Here is a 19111-nt window from a genome sequence, read left to right on the forward strand (position 1 = left end):
TCAATATGATAATGGCCGTCTTGATGTAAGCTAGCAAGGTGAGCGTATATGTGAGTAGGACATATTAGCTAACTAGCATGGCCACTAGCCAACAAGAGGATAGCAATTGCTGAAGTGTTGGAGTTTATTTGTGTATTACTTTAAAGCTGACTAAATAATAATAATAATAAAAAAATACAGTGAGGCAAATAAGTATTTGATCCACTGTTGATTTTGCAAGTTTCTCCACCTACAAGGAGAGGTCTGTAATAAGGGACAGAATCTAAAAATAAAATTGAGAAAATGTATGATTTTATGATTTTTAAATAATTAGTTTGCATTTTATTGCATCAAATAAGTATTTGATCACCTTCCAACCAGCAAGAATTCTGTGTCTCACAGACCTGTTAATTTGTCTTTAAGAAGCCCTCTTATTCTGCACTCTTTACCTGTATTAATTGCACCTGTTTGAACTTGGTACCTGTATAATAGACACCTGTTCACACACTCAATCACACTCCGACCTGTCCACCATAGCCAAGACCAAAGAGCTGTCTAAGGACACCAGGGACAAAACTGTAGACCTGCACAAGGCTGGGATGGACTACAGGACAACAGGCAAGCAGCTTGGTGAGAAGACAACAACTGTTATGATTATTTATTAGAAAGTGGAAGAAACACAAGATGACTGTCGATCTCCCTTGGTCTGGGGCTCCTTGCAAGATCTCGCCTCATGGGATAAGGATGATTCTGAGAAAGTCCAGAAGTACACAGAAGGACGTGGTCAATGACCTGAAGAGAGCTGGGACCACAGTCACAAAGATTACATTAGTAACACATGATGCTGTCATGGTTTAAAATCCTGCAGGGCAGCAAGGCCCCCTGCTCAAGCCAGCACATGTCCAGGCCCGTTTGAAGTTCACCAGTGACCATCTGGATGATCCAGAGGAGGCATGGGAGAAGGTCATGTGGTCAGATGAGACCAAAATAGAGCTTTTTGGTATCAACTCCATGTACCATGTTTAGAGGATGAGAACAACCCCAAGGAAACATCATACTCTGGGGGTGCTTTTCTGCAAAGGGAACAGGACGACTGCACCGTATAGAAGGGAGGATGGATGGGGTCATGTATCATGAGATGTTGCCAAATTACCTCCTTCCCACAGTAAGAGCATTTAAGATGGGTCATGGCTGGGTCTTCCAGCATGACAATGACCCCAAACACACAGCCAGGGCAACTAAGGAGGTCCTGGAGTGGCCTAGCCAGTCTCCAGACCGGAACTCAATAGAAAATCTTTGGAGGGAGCTGAAACTCAAAACCTGAAAGATTTGGAGAAGATCTGTATGGAGGAGTGGACCAAAATCCCTGCTGCAGTGTGCAAACGTGGTCAAGAAATACAGGAAATGTCTGACCTCTGTAAATGCAAACAAAGGTTTCTGTACGAAATATTAAGGTCTGTTTCTCTAGTTATTTCATGCAAAAAAAAAAAAAAAAGCAAATTAATTATGTAAAAATCATACAAAGTAATTTTCTGGATTTGTTTTTTTTTTTTAATTCTGTCTCTCACAGTTGAAGTGCACAGACCTCCCCAGTGTTTGTAGGTGGAAACACTGGCAGTATATCAAATACTTATTTGACTCACTGTATATGTGTTTGCAATATTTTATGCTTCTGCAGGACAGAATTTTCTAAATTCAGAAGTTCTGACTCATGGATTTCTCATCTTGGCAGTGAGCCTCTTGCACAGAAAGGGATTGAAACACAAAAGACAAATTCGACAAAAGGAGCTCGCCTTTAGGGACGCAGTTGTACTAACAATAACTTTTTTATACTTCTAGTGTACCATTGTCACACCATGTGTGTGCTTGTGAGTGTGGGAGGCTACTTTACAACACTTTTATTTCTTTATCACCAAAATGGGTTGGCTGACCATTTTCAAGGTCATCACCAACCCTCTCTCCCACTTACACACTGAAACGCCTCAAGCCAAGAGTTAAGATTTCAAAAGTAAACTAAATATGAGCAGAGCCTGTTCCTGTGAGGTGGCAGCTCACAATTTTAGTCTTTATTTCTTAAAACAATTCTAAGTCCTGCGGCTCAGAGGTTTCCCAGGAGTCTGGATCTCCTATTGAAAGAACAGACTGATACACCCTGGACAAAGTTGGAAGAAGGTTGGTATCATCTAATTTATTTATCTACATATGACTGTAAATTTGAGCTTAAGTGGGGAAAACAACAACAAATCTCCACCGTTAATAACTCCCTTCGGCTTCTCCCGTGTTTCACTCAGAGTCGCCACGAAACGCTTTCCATTCCACCTAAGCTTTTTAAAAAATCTGAAGTCTTTTAAATCAAAATCATGACTGCAGAGCTGCTCTTTAAAACAGACAATCCAATGAACATAACTGTACCTAGTTCCTGCAGCTGTGAATAAATAATTAGGTTTCACATTATTGTTCTCGCATTAATAACTTAGCAGAGTTATTGTAGATGAATCCCCATGCAATTTTGGATAAAAAGAATCTTTTAGTCACACGCTTTTTTGTGGATCTCCAGTTAAATCTTTCTCTTATTTAATGACAGTGTATGGGTTTCGTAATACTTTTTAAGGCACAAAAAGCTGCACAAAAAGCAGTATTTAACATATCATATCAATATCTGTACCCACGTGCACTATTTTCCCGTGCAATATCATTCCACAGTTGTACATAATTTCTCATTTTACATCTTATATTTTGCCCACATTTTATTTTTAGTTGTACATATACGAGGTCTATTGGAAAAGTATCCGACCTTATTATTTTTTTCAAAAACCATATGGATTTGAATCACGTGTGATTACATCAGACATGCTTGAACCCTCGTGGGCATGTGAGAGTTTTTTCATGCCTGTCGGTTACATCATTCACCTGTGGGCAGTCTTTGAGTGAGGAGTCGCCCACCCTCTTGTCGATTTTTTCATTGTTTAGGAAAGGCTCAGAGACTGCTGCTTTGTTTGATCAAAATTTTTTCAAAACTGTAAGGCACAACTGAGTGGACACCATTCGATAAATTCAGCTGGTTTTCGGTAAACGTTTTAACGGCTGACGAGAGATTTTGGTCTGGTAGTGTCGCCGTAAGGACGGCCCACGGCGCCTGACGGCGATCTGCGCTTCGAGGCGGCAGCGTCTCGCCGTTTCAAATTGAAAACTTCCACATTTCAGGCTCTGTTGACCCAGTAAGTCGTCAGAGAACAGAGAACTTTCAGAAGAAGTGGGCATGAGGAGTTTATTTGGACATTCCATTGTTAACGGACATTTTGTAATGAAAGAACGTGCAGGCAGAGACGCATGTCGGGCCGGACCCGACCGCGGGGGGTCGCGACAGGAAAAACACCTCCGTTGGAAACCTTAACGGGCAAGTTGGAACATGCCCAAGCTGGTAAACAATTTCTCAGTTACTCACTTGTTGAAAGCCATCAAAAGCCGCCTGAATTTTACAAATGGTTTTCAACACGGAGGTGTTTTTCCTGTCGCGGTGCACACAGATTTGCCGAGTCGTCACGGAAACGACTCGGCGAATTTGCGCGCACGTCTTTCATTAAAAAATGTCCTTAAACAGTGGAATGTCCGCATAAAGTCCTCATGCCGGCCTCTTCTGAATCTTCTCTGTTCTCTCACGACGTCCTGGGTGAATTAAGCCTTAAATTAGGATGTTTTCAGCTCGAAACAGGCCGACGACGGCGCCTGGAAGCGCTGCACGACGTCCCGCTGCGTGGGAAGTCCTTACAGCGACAGAAACAGCAACGAGCGCCGTCTCGAGCAGCGTGTGAAACAAAGGAATTCAGCCGAGAGGGCGGGACCACATCTCACTCAAGGCCTGCCCACAGGGAAATGACGTCACCGACGCGTGAAAAAACTCACGCATGCGCACGAGGGTTCAAGCATGATTGGTGTAATTGCATGTCATTCAAATCCATATAGTTAAAAAAAAAAATAAAAGGGTCAGTTTATTATATAATAGACCTCGTATTTAAATAATTTATCTTGTTAAATTTTCTTATCTTTTTGTTTGGCTAATAATTACTCGCACCTTTTGGAGTTGCACTCAAATCTCGTTGCAATGTAAATTACAATGACACTAAAGGCGATTCTGATTCTGATATGAAATAACAAATTGGTTTCCAATAAGAATGAGTGGACCATGGTTAGTTTTGTAATTGTTTTGCACGTCCAGTAAACTTTAAAGGCCCTCCCTATCTTACACCCTGTTGCAAAGCAGCGCAAAGTCCAGTCCAGAGCTGTTGCATTGATATCTTCTGTCACCACAGAAAAATGAATAAATAAATAAATAAAATGCTGTACTTTCACTTGGTTCTGCTTCCTCACTGCCAAAGCACTGTGCGCCTGTCAAACTTCGGTTTAAAGGGAAGGAAGGACTGGTCCCACTCAGATTGGTTGATATATTTAGAGTACAAAATACACATGAATAGTTATGTCAAAGGGGAGATCATTAGTAGTAGTTCAGAAAAAACAAACATATTATGGTAATTATGCATGCAAAAATGGGATTTTTTTTTTAAATAGAAGCATATTTTTGAATCAGTAGAAGCTAAAGTTTTGTTTCTACTTTAACTAGATGAGTGCAACAAATTGGGCCAACCTGACCCTTTACCTGGAGGAATCCCTGACTAGTGCCCTGACTAATTACCTGGAAAGCTGCAAGCGAAACATGACAGCAGCAGAGAATGCTTTGGACAAGACGCTGGCTGAGGAGAATTTCAGGAACGCCGTCTGGTATCTGGCAGTGATGCTCGGCATGTTTGCTTTCATTATTGTTGCCATGTTAGTGAGCACGGTGAAATCCAAGAGGAGGGAGCACTCGAATGACCCCTACCACCAATACATCAAAGAGGACTGGACGGCTCACATACAACAGAATGATGTCATAAGCAACTCGGCAGCTATATAATGCTGGTTGTCGGTGCAATCTGTTCATCCAACTTGTAATCAGAATAATAAAATCTCATCTAATTTGTGGTTCAACTCTGTTCTTATTTATTGTAAATAATGTCTTATGTTCCAGTTTTAAAGGAGCTTCTACTCATTGAACACATTCACAAATATTGTTTGCACAGTGTTTGATTCGGTTGTCCGAGCTGCTCTGTGGAACATCCTGACAATTTGCAGGATCTCCAGTAAGTCACTCGATATCATGGCCAGACTATAGAAAAGGTACTCTGAGTGCTGTGTGGCATGGAGACCAAGTCTCTGGTGTTGGGTTGTGGAGTCAGTTAATTTAGGTGGCTGTGTCAGTGACTAAAGATTTACTGACCTTGATGTTTTTGGAAGATGCTGGAATTTTTGTGGAATAAATGGTTATCCTGGTTGAAAAGATGAGTGAGGACCCAGAATGCCTGGATTTGCTTTTGACTCGGATTAAGGCTAAGACTTTCAATGACTTCATGCACTCAGAGACTAAAAAGTACATCTGTTTGTGGTGCAACTGTCAAATTTGTACAGAAATTCACTTATCTTGGCAACAACATTCTTCAAGGCAGGAGAGCTTATGGAGACATGAGGTCACTGGACAGTACCTTTACAAGAAAGTGAAGGTCTATGTCATTAGGGTCTTGGTGCTTTCCATTTTTCTGAATGGTTGCGAGACCTGAATGTTTTGTGTAAACCAAATAGTTATTTAAGAAAACTCAAATGTTGTATATCGCTTGGAACGCAAGGCAATTTCATGGGATTGTAGCCATGTGGTGCCTTTCTGATGGGATCCAGTGTGCAGCTGTTTCAGTGTTAAGAACTCCAGCCAATGGAAAAGGCCAGAGGGACACTAATGTATCACCTGGCTGTGTTAGATGGCTACTTTCAGGAGGTAGGGATAGACTAATTTGCTGCGTGTGTAGTTCCCATCCTGGGTTCTGGATGGGTACATGGGTTCATGTAGGACCCTACATGATGGGATCATGTAGGGTCCTACATAATAGGGTTCATAGGTTTGTGGAGGACTCTACATTATGGGTTCATGGATTTATGTAGGATCCTACATGATGGGATCATGTAGGGTCCTACATAATAGGGTTCATAGGTTTGTGGAGGACTCTACATTATGGGTTCATGAGTTCATGTAGGACCCTACATGATGAGTTCATGTAGGAACCTACATGATGAGTTCATGTAGGACCCTGCATGATGGGTTCATGGAGGACCCTACATGACAGCAAGCTTGGTAACCACCTGTTTGACCTGACCTAACCTACAGAGGGCAGTGCAGTCTCCAATTATCAGGAAAGATTATCTATCTGGCGCACGTTTCAGGCTGACATTTGCACACCTGTTGGCAGATTGTCTCTTGAGCTGTGACTGAAAATACAGCCCCATTCTTTCCTATGCTTCAAAAATGAGTACTGTTCATTTTATTCTCAGACTCAAACACCTAAAAATAACCAGATTTCTGCAGCTCATTATTGTTGTTTTTTCAAAGTAACCCCTTCCCCTCAGTTGGCCTTTCTTATGTCTTTCTTTTCTTGCGCGTTTATTTTTAGAATTGAGACAACTGGTGTCCTAAAAATGGGCCTGTCCTGCACGGGTAGGAGGAGAGGAGTGTTTCTATGTATGGTATCAGCCTCCAGACCCTCACAGGCCTGACTGATCTCTTTCTCTTTTGTGTCTCTTGGGGCTGAAGGAGTATCAGGGTTGAAAAAGAAGTCTCTTGGCTTTGAAGTTGGATTTGTGTGCACAACTTGAGATGTTTAAGAAGATTCTTCAGTGACAGATCCAAAAGATCTGCAGCATTCCTTACAATTCCATACTGTTTCACTGGATTTTGGGTGACCTTTCTTTTTTGCAACTAAACTGAATTCTAAAATTCAGCTCTGCACCATGCGGTCCCTGTGGTTGATCTTGCTCTCGTGTCTGAGTCTCCTGCCTCTGGCTCGGGCTGAGAAGGTGCTGGAATTCCCACAGTATGATGGGAAAGACCGTGTTATCGACATCAGTGAAAAGAACTACAGAAAAGCTTTGAGGAAGCATACTATGTTCTGCATGTTCTACCACAAGCCCTTATCAGATAACAAGGAGCTGCAAAAACAACAGCAGACGACTGAGCTGGTGCTGGAGGTAAGTAAAGAGGTGCAGCGGTCCGATGGGAATTATAGGACAAATGAAGGTGCTCGGGGGAAAAAAAAAGTAAAAAAAAAAAAAAAAAAAGACAAAACAAAAAAGAAGGATCTGTCTGCATGGCTGTGCCCATGCATCTATAGACAGTTACAGCGAGAAACAACAACAGATATACACTTTAACAGGTGAGAAACACTATGTCCCACTCACTTAATGAAAAAATACAACAAAAAATAATGTGAACAATTTTAGTCATCTAGGATTTTCTCTTTTTCAGAACCACCATTAGAAGGTTGACATTTAAATTTGAAATACCCAGCATTCCTTTTCCAAAAAGTCAAATGCATTAACAAAAAAACTGACTCATTGGACTGGATTTCCAACTAATAAATATATGTGCTCCCAACTAAATTAAATTAATAATCTTGCATGGATGTGTTTTCTTTGAGTTGGGGCTACATATATTTATTCAATCGAAATCCTGCACATAAATGAATTGAGTTCATCCAATGAGTCTTTTTTTTTTTTTTTTTTAGTGTGAGAGGCTTAAAAAGATAGAGCAACGTGATATTAACTGATCAAATTACAAAACTCATTTTCATTTTTTTTAAAAACAGATTTCTTCTTAGATGTACAAAACATATTGGTAATGGTCAGTAATCAGTCAATAATGAAATGAGTATAACACTAGATTAAATCCAGTCTGATTTTCTTATAAACTGCAAAGACATTATTCAGTTTTATAAACTAAATGTACTATATTTATTCTGAATGGTTAGAGCATTTTGCTTATTTACATTTGTTTCCTAATGTCAGATTTTTTTATTTAAAGGAGCATGAAATGTGTGCACGGTATTGGTTTAGTATCTGTAGCGTGTAATTTTTTCATTTTTTGGGTATAGCTAGCTAGATTGTTTTACAGTAATGCTGAGTTCAGAACACTTGGAAGTTCCCACCTCTGGCTTGAGGAAAAATACCTTTAACACTATGTAGGGCTGAAAATCTTTAGCTTGGAAACGTGAGGAAATTGAGCAACCCGAGTTAACGCCACAGCCATGGCGGCTCCCCTTCGCGATTGGTGAGACATTGCTAACATTAAAAATGCAAAGCAAATGCAAAAACATTACTGCTATGAGATATATTCACATTCTCTGTACAAGTAGTTAAGTTACTATCACCATACATCAGCAAAATGTCTGACAATTTAATTTAGCCAAAAGATAACGTTAGCCTAGCGCTACTGTAGTGTAGGCTAAGTAGTTGATGACTCAAATTACTGAGGTAATGTCATGAATGCCCTTTTTCCAGATGTAAGGTTTTTTTGTCAGGGTTTTCTGACTATCCAGGGGGTGTCCATGTATTATTTAAGGCGACCTTTTTAATACCTCCTGTAATTTGAACCATGGCTTTCCCTTCCTGTGACTTTTTTTTTAGGCAAAGGCTATATGTCCAACCGTTGGGCAGATAAGTCATACACTGAACGTTACATGCACAACCGTTGGGCAGATAAATATAATGTCTTATCTTATTCGCCCAACCGTGATCGTGTATTTGACACGTTTTGTGCATCTAAACTACATTTTTTACACTGCACATTTGGTAATTTTTCAATAAACTGTTAAAATGCTAAAATAATTTCTTACATGTCTTTGTGGTACATTGCAATCCAACTATGTGCCAACACTCATTAAAGGACCTTTTAACTTTCATCATTATTTTAAAGACATCTAATGAAAAGATCAGTTAAATGGTCTTTCTTGATTACTGTTTCAATATTTTAGTATAAAGAGTGCTAAGCAGCAGTGTGATCAAATGCTGTTTGGACACTGATATGATTCTACCAGCTGGTTTCAGTTTTTGTACATTCTTAAGTATATAAACGCTTTTAAAATCAGTATTTTTCCTGAGTTTCACAATGTGTTTTCTTTTCTTTTGGCTCTAGCTTGTAGCCCAGGTCATGGAAGACAAGGATGTTGGGTTTGGAATGGTGGACTCTCGCAAAGATGCAAAGGTGGCCAAAATATTGGGTAAATTGTGTACATTTTTTGTAAATGTAACTTTTTAAATAGAAACTCTGAAAAAATACTTTCAAGTTATGAAATGAGAATTATACTCAGTCATGAGTAAAATGTTTGAGTTTGGTGTTATGTAGGTATGCATGAACTTTGTATCATCAACAGGTCTTGAGGAGGAAGGCAGTATTTATGTTTTTAAGGCTGACCGGGTGATCGAGTTTGATGGTTTGTTCTCTGCTAACACTCTGGTGGAGTTCTTGTTGGATGTAAGGTCATATTTAGGTACAAATTTGCAGCTGTTTTAATTTATCCCCAACAGTCTTGCCAGACTTATCCTTCCCATCCTTTGTCCACCCACAGCTTCTGGATGAGGCGGTGGAAGTGATTGGGAATGCTCGTGAGCTGAAAGCCTTCGATAAAATGGAGGAGGAAATCCGAGTCGTTGGCTACTTCAAGAATGAAAACTCTGAGCGTGAGTGTGTGAGGCTGAGAGTAAATAAGTGCTAGAGTATATTTTGTAGATATTCTAAGCTAATATGGTGGGTTGCAACAAAATAATACCTCTTCAACTTTCATTGATCCTAGAGGTGTAAGTCTTCCATAAGCGGGTGTAAACTTGTTAACATACTGTATCTGGTTACATCCAGTATTGGACTGACAACCATCAAGTTAGCTAGCAGGTTAAGCGCCAATCATTTCACCCAGAAGGTCCTGGGCCCGGTTTTATGAAGCAGTACTAAAAGGGCTAAGTCACAGTCCGAGACCCACTAGACCAACGGTTTAAATTTAGGATCAGACTGAAAAATAACATGCGCCATGATGAGCCATTTTAAGGTTCTTGACTTGAGAGTCTCTAACAACTAAGGAAAGTCCTAGATTAAAGTTATGGACAAAATAATTGTCGTTCAAATAGCCTGAATTTTCTTGTCCTTTGCACATGCTTGATAGCCTGGAAATATGTGATCTTGGTTGTTTTGTTTTGTTTTTTTGCATTCCTCAGTGCTTATTCTGTGAATGTGACACGTCTGTGTGCCCAGAATAAGTGGAAACAATGTGAAAAGAAAGTGAAAATTTTACCAACCCCGAGGTGTACATTCTCTTTGAGGTAATGCATATGAGAAACATTGCTGTTGAAATAAAACAAGAACATGACAAAAATGCAAAACAGAGGTTGGTTCAATAGTAAGTCCCTTCAGCTTCTTCTTTGTTTCACTCAGGGTCACCACAGTAGATCCAAGGAGGATCTACCTGTCTATTTGGCGCACGTTTTACACTGGATGCCCTTTCTCACACAACTCCATATTACATATAGGGAATGGACAGGGGAGGCTTAAACTGGGAACCTTCTGCTCTAGAATCAAATGCACTTAACCCTCTTGGTCACCACCCCTTGAGGTTGGTTCTGTATTCTTCGTCTAAAATGTCTGCGTTTTAAAAATAACCACTAATGGATTGTTGTTTGTGGTACTTGGAGAACATTGTAGAATAAAATAAAAGTTTTAATTGCAATTTCCCAATTTTTTTGCCCTCTAGTGATTTCAAAGATGGAAACATCATTCAGCGGTCAAACAAACATTTACAGCCATAGCAGGCTTAATATTGCATGTATCTTACAGCAGTTTTGAACAAATGTGCTTCAGAAAATGTCAGTTAAAATATGACACCAGGGTTGGCATGATTAAAAAATAATTAAATCAAAATTGGCCAACATTATGGATTTGAGGGAGTGTGGGTTCACATACAAATCTGTTTCAAAAAGTTGCAGATGGTGAACCAGTGGAGGAAATGTTTGAGACCTAAAGATTTTTGCAGTGACTCCTATACTGTAAAAAATATCTAACATTTTACATTTTTTTACACAGAGTCTTTCATGGTCAAAAAAGATTTTTAGTGTGGTTAATATTTCCATTTTATTTTATAATTTCATGTTTTTGTCAGAAAATTATGACACCCCTGTTATTTTATATATGTCAGTTTGTCATGAACTTGGGCACAAAAAGGCAGGACACAAATGCTGCACTCACAAGAGGTGTGGTATAAGATAAAGAGTTTACCTAAAAATGAGGTTGGTACACAGAAAGGCAGGCCAAAAACAGCAGTGGTATCTAAATCATAAGACAAACTCAAGGTCGAAAAAAAAAAACAGCGTGGCAATAACAAATCAAATCAATTTTATTTATATAGCGCCAAATCACAACAAACAGTTGCCCCAAGGCGCTTTATATTGTAAGGCAAAAGCCATACAATAATTACAGAAAAACAACAAACAAGGACTATGAGAAGGCTGGTAGCAATGACACATTGAACTGGCAAAGACAAAGAGGAAAACAGAGCCTTAAAAACAGCAAGCAATGAGGGAAAAATTACGAACAGGTGTGAGGGAACAATCAGGAAAGAGGTGTGGCAAATAGAAGGGAAAAAACACACCAGACCCAAACCCCAGACACAAGGCAAGAGAGTGCAGTAACCAGAAGACAAAGCAATACAAAAAACCCCAAACATGAACACAAAGCAATACAAAACCCCAGGCATGAACATAGTCCCACATGACATAATTAGACTCGGACAAAGAGGCCTAAACCACCATAAATGGGTGATCTAAATTTGAGCTCTTTGGACTAGAGTAAGATGGGTCTAACTTGCCTAGTCTGTCGCCATGCAGGCTACCACTCGCAGTCTTTGACTAAGTTTGAGTGCTAAGGCTTATTCTCAGTCTATCTTCCTTAGTACTGCTTCATAAAACTGGGCCGATGACGCTGAGAATAGCATTTCCATGTGACACATAAAAATTTAGATGATATTGATACTGATATTGATATTGATACTGTTGATAGATCCGCTGCTGCACTGGACACCAATTGTTTTTAATGCATTGTTCAAAAGTAAACGGTTCCAGCACCTTAAAACCTCTTTGCTGATCCTAACAGTTGACATAAGAAACATTCTTTTGCACAAGCACACCCAAGATGTGTTAACTGTATACTTTTTTGGTCAATGTTAAAGTAGAGACATTGCAAAAACTGTGATGCTGGTGACACTGCCTGAAGCAAGAGCAGTTTTAATGTAGTGACATTAGAACACTAGAAGTGATGTTTTAAATGGTCAAGCTGATTGAATGTACTGATACTGGACCTGTTGGCAGAATGCTTGCATTAATGGTAAATATCCAGAAGGTGAAGATATTGTTTCAATTCAAGAACCTTAAGTACAGGCTGCTGTGGGATGTGATGATGGACCTGTTGCTTATAGTAGTAGATAATGCAACCCATGTTCAGGTACATATGATATGTATTGTACAGACAATACAAATGCAAAGAGAATGTAAGGACACAACAGTATATACAAATGATCCAAGCAGACTGATGAGTGTTTTGTTGGCTCATATGTTTTCTGAGTGATATGAGACAGAGTTGCGTCAGCTGTTGTGACATTTCTGTAGTCTTTTTGGCTAGTATTGGTGATAATGATGAACCTTCTTGAAAAATGTCTTAATTTCATATTCTGTTAACCAGTTTTCACCAAACAACAATCGCATAACTATTTACGAGGACTTGCCATACTGGCTATCAAAACAAAACGTTTCACCCAATACAAGGTGCCATAACGAAACTCATTGGTGATGTCAGCTACAAATTATGATTTATTGATACTCATCTGTTGAGGAAAGCAAGAAAGGTATATCAAAACTCATGCTTTTTACACTTTAACCCCCTCATTTCTATGGATTTACAGATCCATTTTTATCCCTGCTGCACAAACAGCTGCACTGCCTGGTCTAATCTCACATATAAGGTAAAAGTATCCGACCTTATTTTATCCCATGGAAACAAATGAAGTGTGTCATTTGGTGAGGAGGTGGAGGGAACCTTTTTGTGTATGTGTGAATTTTTCTTGTCCACAGAGCACATCAGTCATTAGAAGTAGCGTGTACTGAGTAGCTGTCGGATTCTCATTTGCTATAATATGATGGAACAACTTGAGCAAAGGCGTTCCATCATATTTTAACATACCCCAGTAGAAACCAGTTTCAAGATTCAGCAGGCTTTTGGCGATGATGCCATGGGCATAATGCACATTAAAGAGTGATTTAACCCCTTCAAAATTGGGTGCATATCAGTAGAGAGCCATGCATGTTCCGGCAGGCCATAGACAAGCTGAAATGATCAAGTGATTGACAGAATATGGACTTTGATCATCATGGATGACCGTTGTGTCACCATCTAAAAACCTGCGGACGAGGTGTGGATAAGCACAGGTTTGGTACATCCCATTTTGATGGAGGATTTTGGCATGCCGAGAGTGCCAGCAAAATTTGTGCCGAAGCTGCTGACTGCAGAGCAGAAGCAACTGTGTCTGAAAGTCTCACACCCGCCCATTCTGCTCAGCTGATTCAGGCTTTCCTGGCCAAACACAACAATCCTGCGATTCGTCAGGCTCCCTAATCTCCTGACATGGCTCCCTCTGATTTTTGGCTGTTCCCCAAGATCAAAACAACACTAAAAGGGGCTTGATTTAAGTCGTGACAAGACATTAAGCAGAACAAGGCAGCCACGCTGGACACCATTCCAAAAGAGGACTTCCAGAAATGTTTCCATCAATGGCAGAACTGTTGGGAGAAGTGTTTGCAGTCCCAAGGAGACTACTTTGAAGTGGATTAGGATTTCAGGCCCTCATGTGAGTAAATGTATTTCTTGTGGCCAAATGTCAGATACGTTTTGAATGCACCTCGTACAGTGGAAATATCGAGAGGAGTTGCGGGTACATCCCATAAACCAATTTTGGGACCATGACCTAGAAGTCAAAATTTAGCTAGTTCAGCTCCTTGATGTGCAAATCTCCTATGGCCAATAAATAAATAAATTCAAATGTATACACCCAAAAGAAAATAGTAGAAAACTGTGCTGACCCCAACTCCCACTTTATCTCTTGTCTTCAGACTATTATGCATTCAAAGAAGCTGCAGAACATTTCCAACCCTACATTAAATTCTTTGCCACATTTGAGAAATCTGTGAGTATAAAACACATAGCAATCAAATGAACAAAACACTGATCATTTCTCCTGAGTAAGCTATATTTGTTGCTTCAGGTGGCCAAGGAACTTACTCTGAAGATGAATGAGGTAGACTTCTATGAGCCCTTCATGGACGAGCCTGTCACCATCCCAGGCAGACCACACTCTGAGGAGAATCTTGTAGAATTCATAACTGAAAACAGACGGTATTCAAAGACCAACACGCTACAACACACTTCACCACATGTATCTTTAAAATGTGTCTTTGAGACTATAGTATGCTCTTTACAAAGATCTGACAGGTACTGTAAAATAGGCTGGTTCTAATAATGTGTGTGTGTGTGTGTGTGTGTGTGTGTGTGTGTGTGTTGCCAGACCAACTCTTAGAAAGCTGCGTGCGGAAACTATGTTTGAGACCTGGGTAAGTGAGGAAGACCTGGTTACAGAGGAAACATTTGCAATTACTGTATAGCTCCGGCTTTAACTGATATTTAAAGAAATGTGATATATTCATTTCTTAGGAGGATGATATTGAGGGAATCCACATCGTGGCTTTTGCAGAAGAAGAAGACCCTGGTGAGAGCAGCACCATGTGTTGCTTAATGTTGCTTTTGTGCTAAACCTGCTTTGGACAACCCAAACTGGGACGGTAACTCTTGTGTCCTGATGCTATGCAGTATTACTTTCTTCTAGATGGCTTTGAGTTTTTGGAGATCCTGAAGGAAGTAGCACGAGACAACACCCACGTTCCTGACCTCAGCATTGTCTGGATTGACCCAGATGACTTTCCTCTGGTGAGCTGACATTGACAGAAGGGCAGGCAGGCAAATTACAGTTGCAGCTACATACTCAACTCAGAAAGTATTGATCTAATATCTTTACTGACCCCCTTCAGCTGATCCCCTACTGGGAGAAGACCTTTAAAGTGGACCTGTTCAAACCCCAGATTGGAGTTGTAAATGTTACAGATGTAAGTCCTCAAAGACATTGTCCAAGTAAAGTGATAGACAGTGTCATTTTCCAATTGCTCTGACAGTTTATGTGCATCTTCATGTAGGCCGATAGCGTGTGGTTGGAGATGGATGATGATGACAACTTGCCCACTGCTCAGGAACTGGAGAACTGGATTGAGGATGTGCTGTCCGGAAAAATAAACACTGAAGACGACGACGATGATGATGATGACAGTGATGATGAGGATGAAGACGATGATGACGACGACAATGATGATGATGATGATGAGGATGATTAGTAATATCTAGACTTTGTGGATTGGCCACAGAAATGGTACAAACATGGACCTCAGACAAACTACTGCAAATTAACTCTCATCGACAATATAAATTTGTGTGAGCGTACTAATTACAAGTCCTCAAAATGAAATTCACAACAGTATTCATATAAATATGAGTAGGTTTTGGGCATTAAAGTAATATCAGACAAGTCCGCATGGACCTAATATTTGCCACAAATAAATGCATACATCTAAGAGTCATTTATATATCTGAAATGTCAGCATTTAAGCATTTTTATGTATGTAGAGTAAGTAGCTCAGTGGGATAAAGGGTCGGGTTTGACTCTGAACTACTGTACACTCACTCCCTGTGTCCTTTGACGAGACTTCATCTGCTTTGTCCTAGTCCACCCTGGTTAAGTAATCTGTGGTGAACTGGCGTCCCATCCAGGGTGTATTATAGACTCGCAACAATTTAATGCCATGGAATGGGTACAAGCACCAACACCAATGGGTTTAAAAGCCTGTTTTGGACTCCTCCTTCAGTATACTGTGAAGACACAGTCATGAAGATAAATGTAGAAATAAGCCCAAATGTGGAAAAGCAAGTCAACCGAGACTTGATACCAAAATAGCACTTTCCAAACATTATTACTCTGCACACAAATAGTCCTGCAGGGAATCATAATTACTTGTGTGGGTATGTATTTGTGTAAAAAGTAACTGTGAAGATTTTAAGCAAAATTGGTAGGACTAATCCTTGGAAGAGTGTCTCAAAATGATTCATTTTGGTCAATGATCAGAAACTATAGTCAGAGAAACACCCCGTCCATGATATCTCTGCAAACAGTCAGTCTAGAGAGGTGATCCAAAGCTGATACCAAATAAGCTAGTCATTTATCATTACGTAATAAAAGTGATGCAATGATATCATTAAAACATCATGAAATGGTCGCATTATGCTGTGAAAAACACATCTGTTGGGTATCTCCAATCATCAGGGCTACATTAATGCCCGGCTCACTGGTCCTGCTACTATCACTCCTATATCTTGAAATGACCATTATATTCGTACAGTGCAGTATTGTGTGGGCCTGCAGGGTATGCATTGCCTCTCTGATGCCTTTCATTTACTCATAATTTGCTCAATTACTTTGGATATGGCTCAGTGCTGTCACTGTCAATAAAGTACAACGTCAGTGGTGTGTTGACATTCCAATTTTTGCAATATGTCCTCTATTTGCCTAATAGTTACTTCAGTTTGACTACAAAATGTGCTGAGTTAGTTAGTTTACTGCCACTGGGACCCAAATCTGGATAAGTGGCAAAAAATGAATGAATGAAAAACGAATATAAAATGTGTTTGTTTGTGCTGAAACTTTTAAATCATGGCATTACTTGCTCACTGTCTTCATTTCCAATAGTAAGCCTTAGTTTTTCTCTCATTTTATGATCCTACTTCGATGTTTCTTTCTCACTGGAATCAATGGGGTAGGCAGCAACTGCAGAGGAAGATCATATCATAACAACAGACACTGATGAGCTCATTCAGATTCTAATTCTTCATGTTGATCCTTTTAATTCCTGCAGGATCCCATTGATTTGGTGTTTTATATTTGCTTGATTCTTTGGTTTGTTATTGTGTCTCTGTGCACGGTGATAGTACTAAATAGCATGAGATGTTCTACTTCTGCAGTGGAAGGAACCTTCATATGTTCACTCAATAGGTACGTTTCTGTTACCCTTCAAACTCTGCAAATTGAAAATATAGTTAATAGAAACACATGTATTTTGAAAAACAAAACCCAAAATAAAACACACATATCACAAGGAAGGATAGGACTACTGGAATTGCATTTCTTGTGAGAGTTTCGCTAGAATGACAGGTATCATGAGATGACAAAACCTAACAGTGGCATTCAATCACTCCGTTGAAACACTGTAATTTTGCTACTACTTAAAAAAAACCAATAATATGAAAATATTGCTAAACCTACCGCCAACCGTATGTACTGACAATTTAACAAAATGAGAAAATAGACTTTTCCTTTAAAGCTGAGCAGTGAGTTGACATCATCAATGCCAAACAATGAAGTTTTAAAATGTATAAATGTTCTTGCAAGTCATAATCTCACATATTGAAATTCTCTATTGCACATACATACAGTTGTAGTCAGAAGAATATGTATACTCATTGACCTGAATGTCATGGTCAATATCAAGCCATCAATGATTCTTTTCTAGTGCAGAATGATTGAACAACATACATCTTTAATAGTAATTTTGTATAAGTTTTCATTTAATTTGGACTTAACGAAATCAGCAAAGGCAGCACAGCGCCTTCATCCAATTCGTTTTACTAATAGTCGAAGGAACTGTCAGATTTCATATTTTCAATATCATTATGTTAAAAAAAAACACAATTAAAAGCCACAATCAATACAAATGTTTTGATTTTTTATTTTTATTTTTCTACAAATATGTCTTCAACACAGCTGCTGTGATTTTTTTTTACATGTTTCGTAGTACAAAAGGAGAGGGAACCTGTGTGACTTCTCATTAACACCTGGAAACTTTTCTTTTTATTCTCTCACAGCTTTAAAACTGCACATGAGCACAACCTTTAAATCACTGAGGCACATGTGTCGTCAAGAAGACTATTTTCATCTATCAACACTCTAACATCCTAAAAATACTACACTGCCGGTGACAATAATATAAATATAAAACACAGTAGGTCTGCTAAAAGTACCAAATGTAAAAAATACAGCGATAATAATTATGTATATTATTATACAATATAAACAGCTTGATTGATGCTCAGAACAGTGGGTGGTTATATTCCAACAGCTGCTGAAAGGTGGCAGTGGTGTGACACTTTCAGTCCATGGGCCAAGCAGGTTTTGGTGCATTTTAAGTGGACTAAACAACACTTACAATCCAGCATCAGTACAGCATGTCCCACACAAACGTATGGTGGCCATTCAAGGGTGGCAGTCATCGAGATTATGACTTACTAGGCAATTCATACATCTTAAAACTTCACTAGCGTGTTGGCCGTGGGGATCCATGGGTTTTAGATTGGGTAGTGTTTATAAAATAGGTAGCTGACATTTTTCAAAGGTGGTAATAAATTGTGCAAAGTTTCTATAAGGAGTTGGAATGGTGTGTGAGTCCAGAATGTTTTTAGAACCTTAGACCTCAACAGTTTTTAGAAGAAACACTCAACCCTTTTTTTCCCCGTTAAATACGTATTTTTATGTTAATTTACTGTCTTAATGTATTTATAAATTGTTTAGGTTCTTCTTATTATATACACAGTATTATTATTATTATTATTATTATTATTATTATATAATTTGATTTTTAAATGGACCACAATGGAAATAAGTGTTTTCACTTTCTTGTGTCATCCATGTATTTTTAACATTTACATTTTTTGAATATGACTTTGGAGACCAAGCATTCAATGTGATCAAAACTATTCCATTTATTAATCCCATTAGTTCAACCAATAATTTGCATCAGTTTTAGCAAAATTGCAGCAACTTTAATTTTGACCCCTGAAACTGTTGACTTTTGTCACCATTTTTGTCACCATTTTTGCTGTTTTTAGTAACACAATAACATTCAGTTGTAGGCCATCCAAATGATACCTTTTTGGAATCCGTACAATGAGACAAATAATGTGCTATACTTTTCAATATATGATTAGAGCAGTTTTATATGTTGACTCCTGTATGAAGATTCACAGACTGCTCCC

At 39.1% G+C, this 19111-nt stretch overlaps 2 protein-coding genes across 2 annotated transcripts; both read left to right on the forward strand.

Moving 5' to 3' along the window:
• Positions 1 to 1929: 1929 nt before the first annotated feature.
• On the forward strand, positions 1930 to 4932 carry LOC117525081 (potassium voltage-gated channel subfamily E member 2-like). Its single transcript, XM_034186916.1, has 2 exons — positions 1930 to 2151; positions 4598 to 4932. Exon 2 carries the CDS (start codon positions 4598 to 4600, stop codon positions 4928 to 4930), a length of 333 nt encoding a protein of 110 aa, XP_034042807.1. The 5' UTR covers positions 1930 to 2151; the 3' UTR covers positions 4931 to 4932.
• Positions 4933 to 6654: 1722 nt separating this feature from the next.
• Positions 6655 to 16547, forward strand: LOC117525077 (calsequestrin-2-like). The gene is made up of 11 exons (XM_034186912.1): positions 6655 to 7086; positions 9029 to 9113; positions 9267 to 9367; positions 9462 to 9573; positions 14038 to 14111; positions 14190 to 14320; positions 14490 to 14535; positions 14636 to 14690; positions 14808 to 14908; positions 15010 to 15084; positions 15172 to 16547. Exons 1-11 carry the CDS (start codon positions 6850 to 6852, stop codon positions 15364 to 15366), a joined length of 1212 nt encoding a protein of 403 aa, XP_034042803.1. The 5' UTR covers positions 6655 to 6849; the 3' UTR covers positions 15367 to 16547.
• The last annotated feature ends 2564 nt before the right edge of the window (positions 16548 to 19111 follow it).

The sequence above is a fragment of the Thalassophryne amazonica genome, chromosome 14 (assembly GCF_902500255.1).
Source record: "Thalassophryne amazonica chromosome 14, fThaAma1.1, whole genome shotgun sequence".
Classification (NCBI taxonomy): Eukaryota; Metazoa; Chordata; class Actinopteri; order Batrachoidiformes; family Batrachoididae; genus Thalassophryne; species Thalassophryne amazonica.

Excerpts from the sequence above, each read along its gene's own strand:
- LOC117525077 (XM_034186912.1), top strand. The coding sequence starts at position 6,850 with ATGCGGTCCCTGTGGTTGATCTTGCTCTCGTGTCTGAGTCTCCTGCCT. Across the intron at positions 9,368-9,461 it reads TGGTGGAGTTCTTGTTGGAT|CTTCTGGATGAGGCGGTGGA; the intron begins GTAAGGTCATAT and ends GTCCACCCACAG. Across the intron at positions 14,321-14,489 it reads TTCATAACTGAAAACAGACG|ACCAACTCTTAGAAAGCTGC; the intron begins GTATTCAAAGAC and ends GTGTGTTGCCAG.
- LOC117525081 (XM_034186916.1), top strand. The coding sequence starts at position 4,598 with ATGAGTGCAACAAATTGGGCCAACCTGACCCTTTACCTGGAGGAATCC.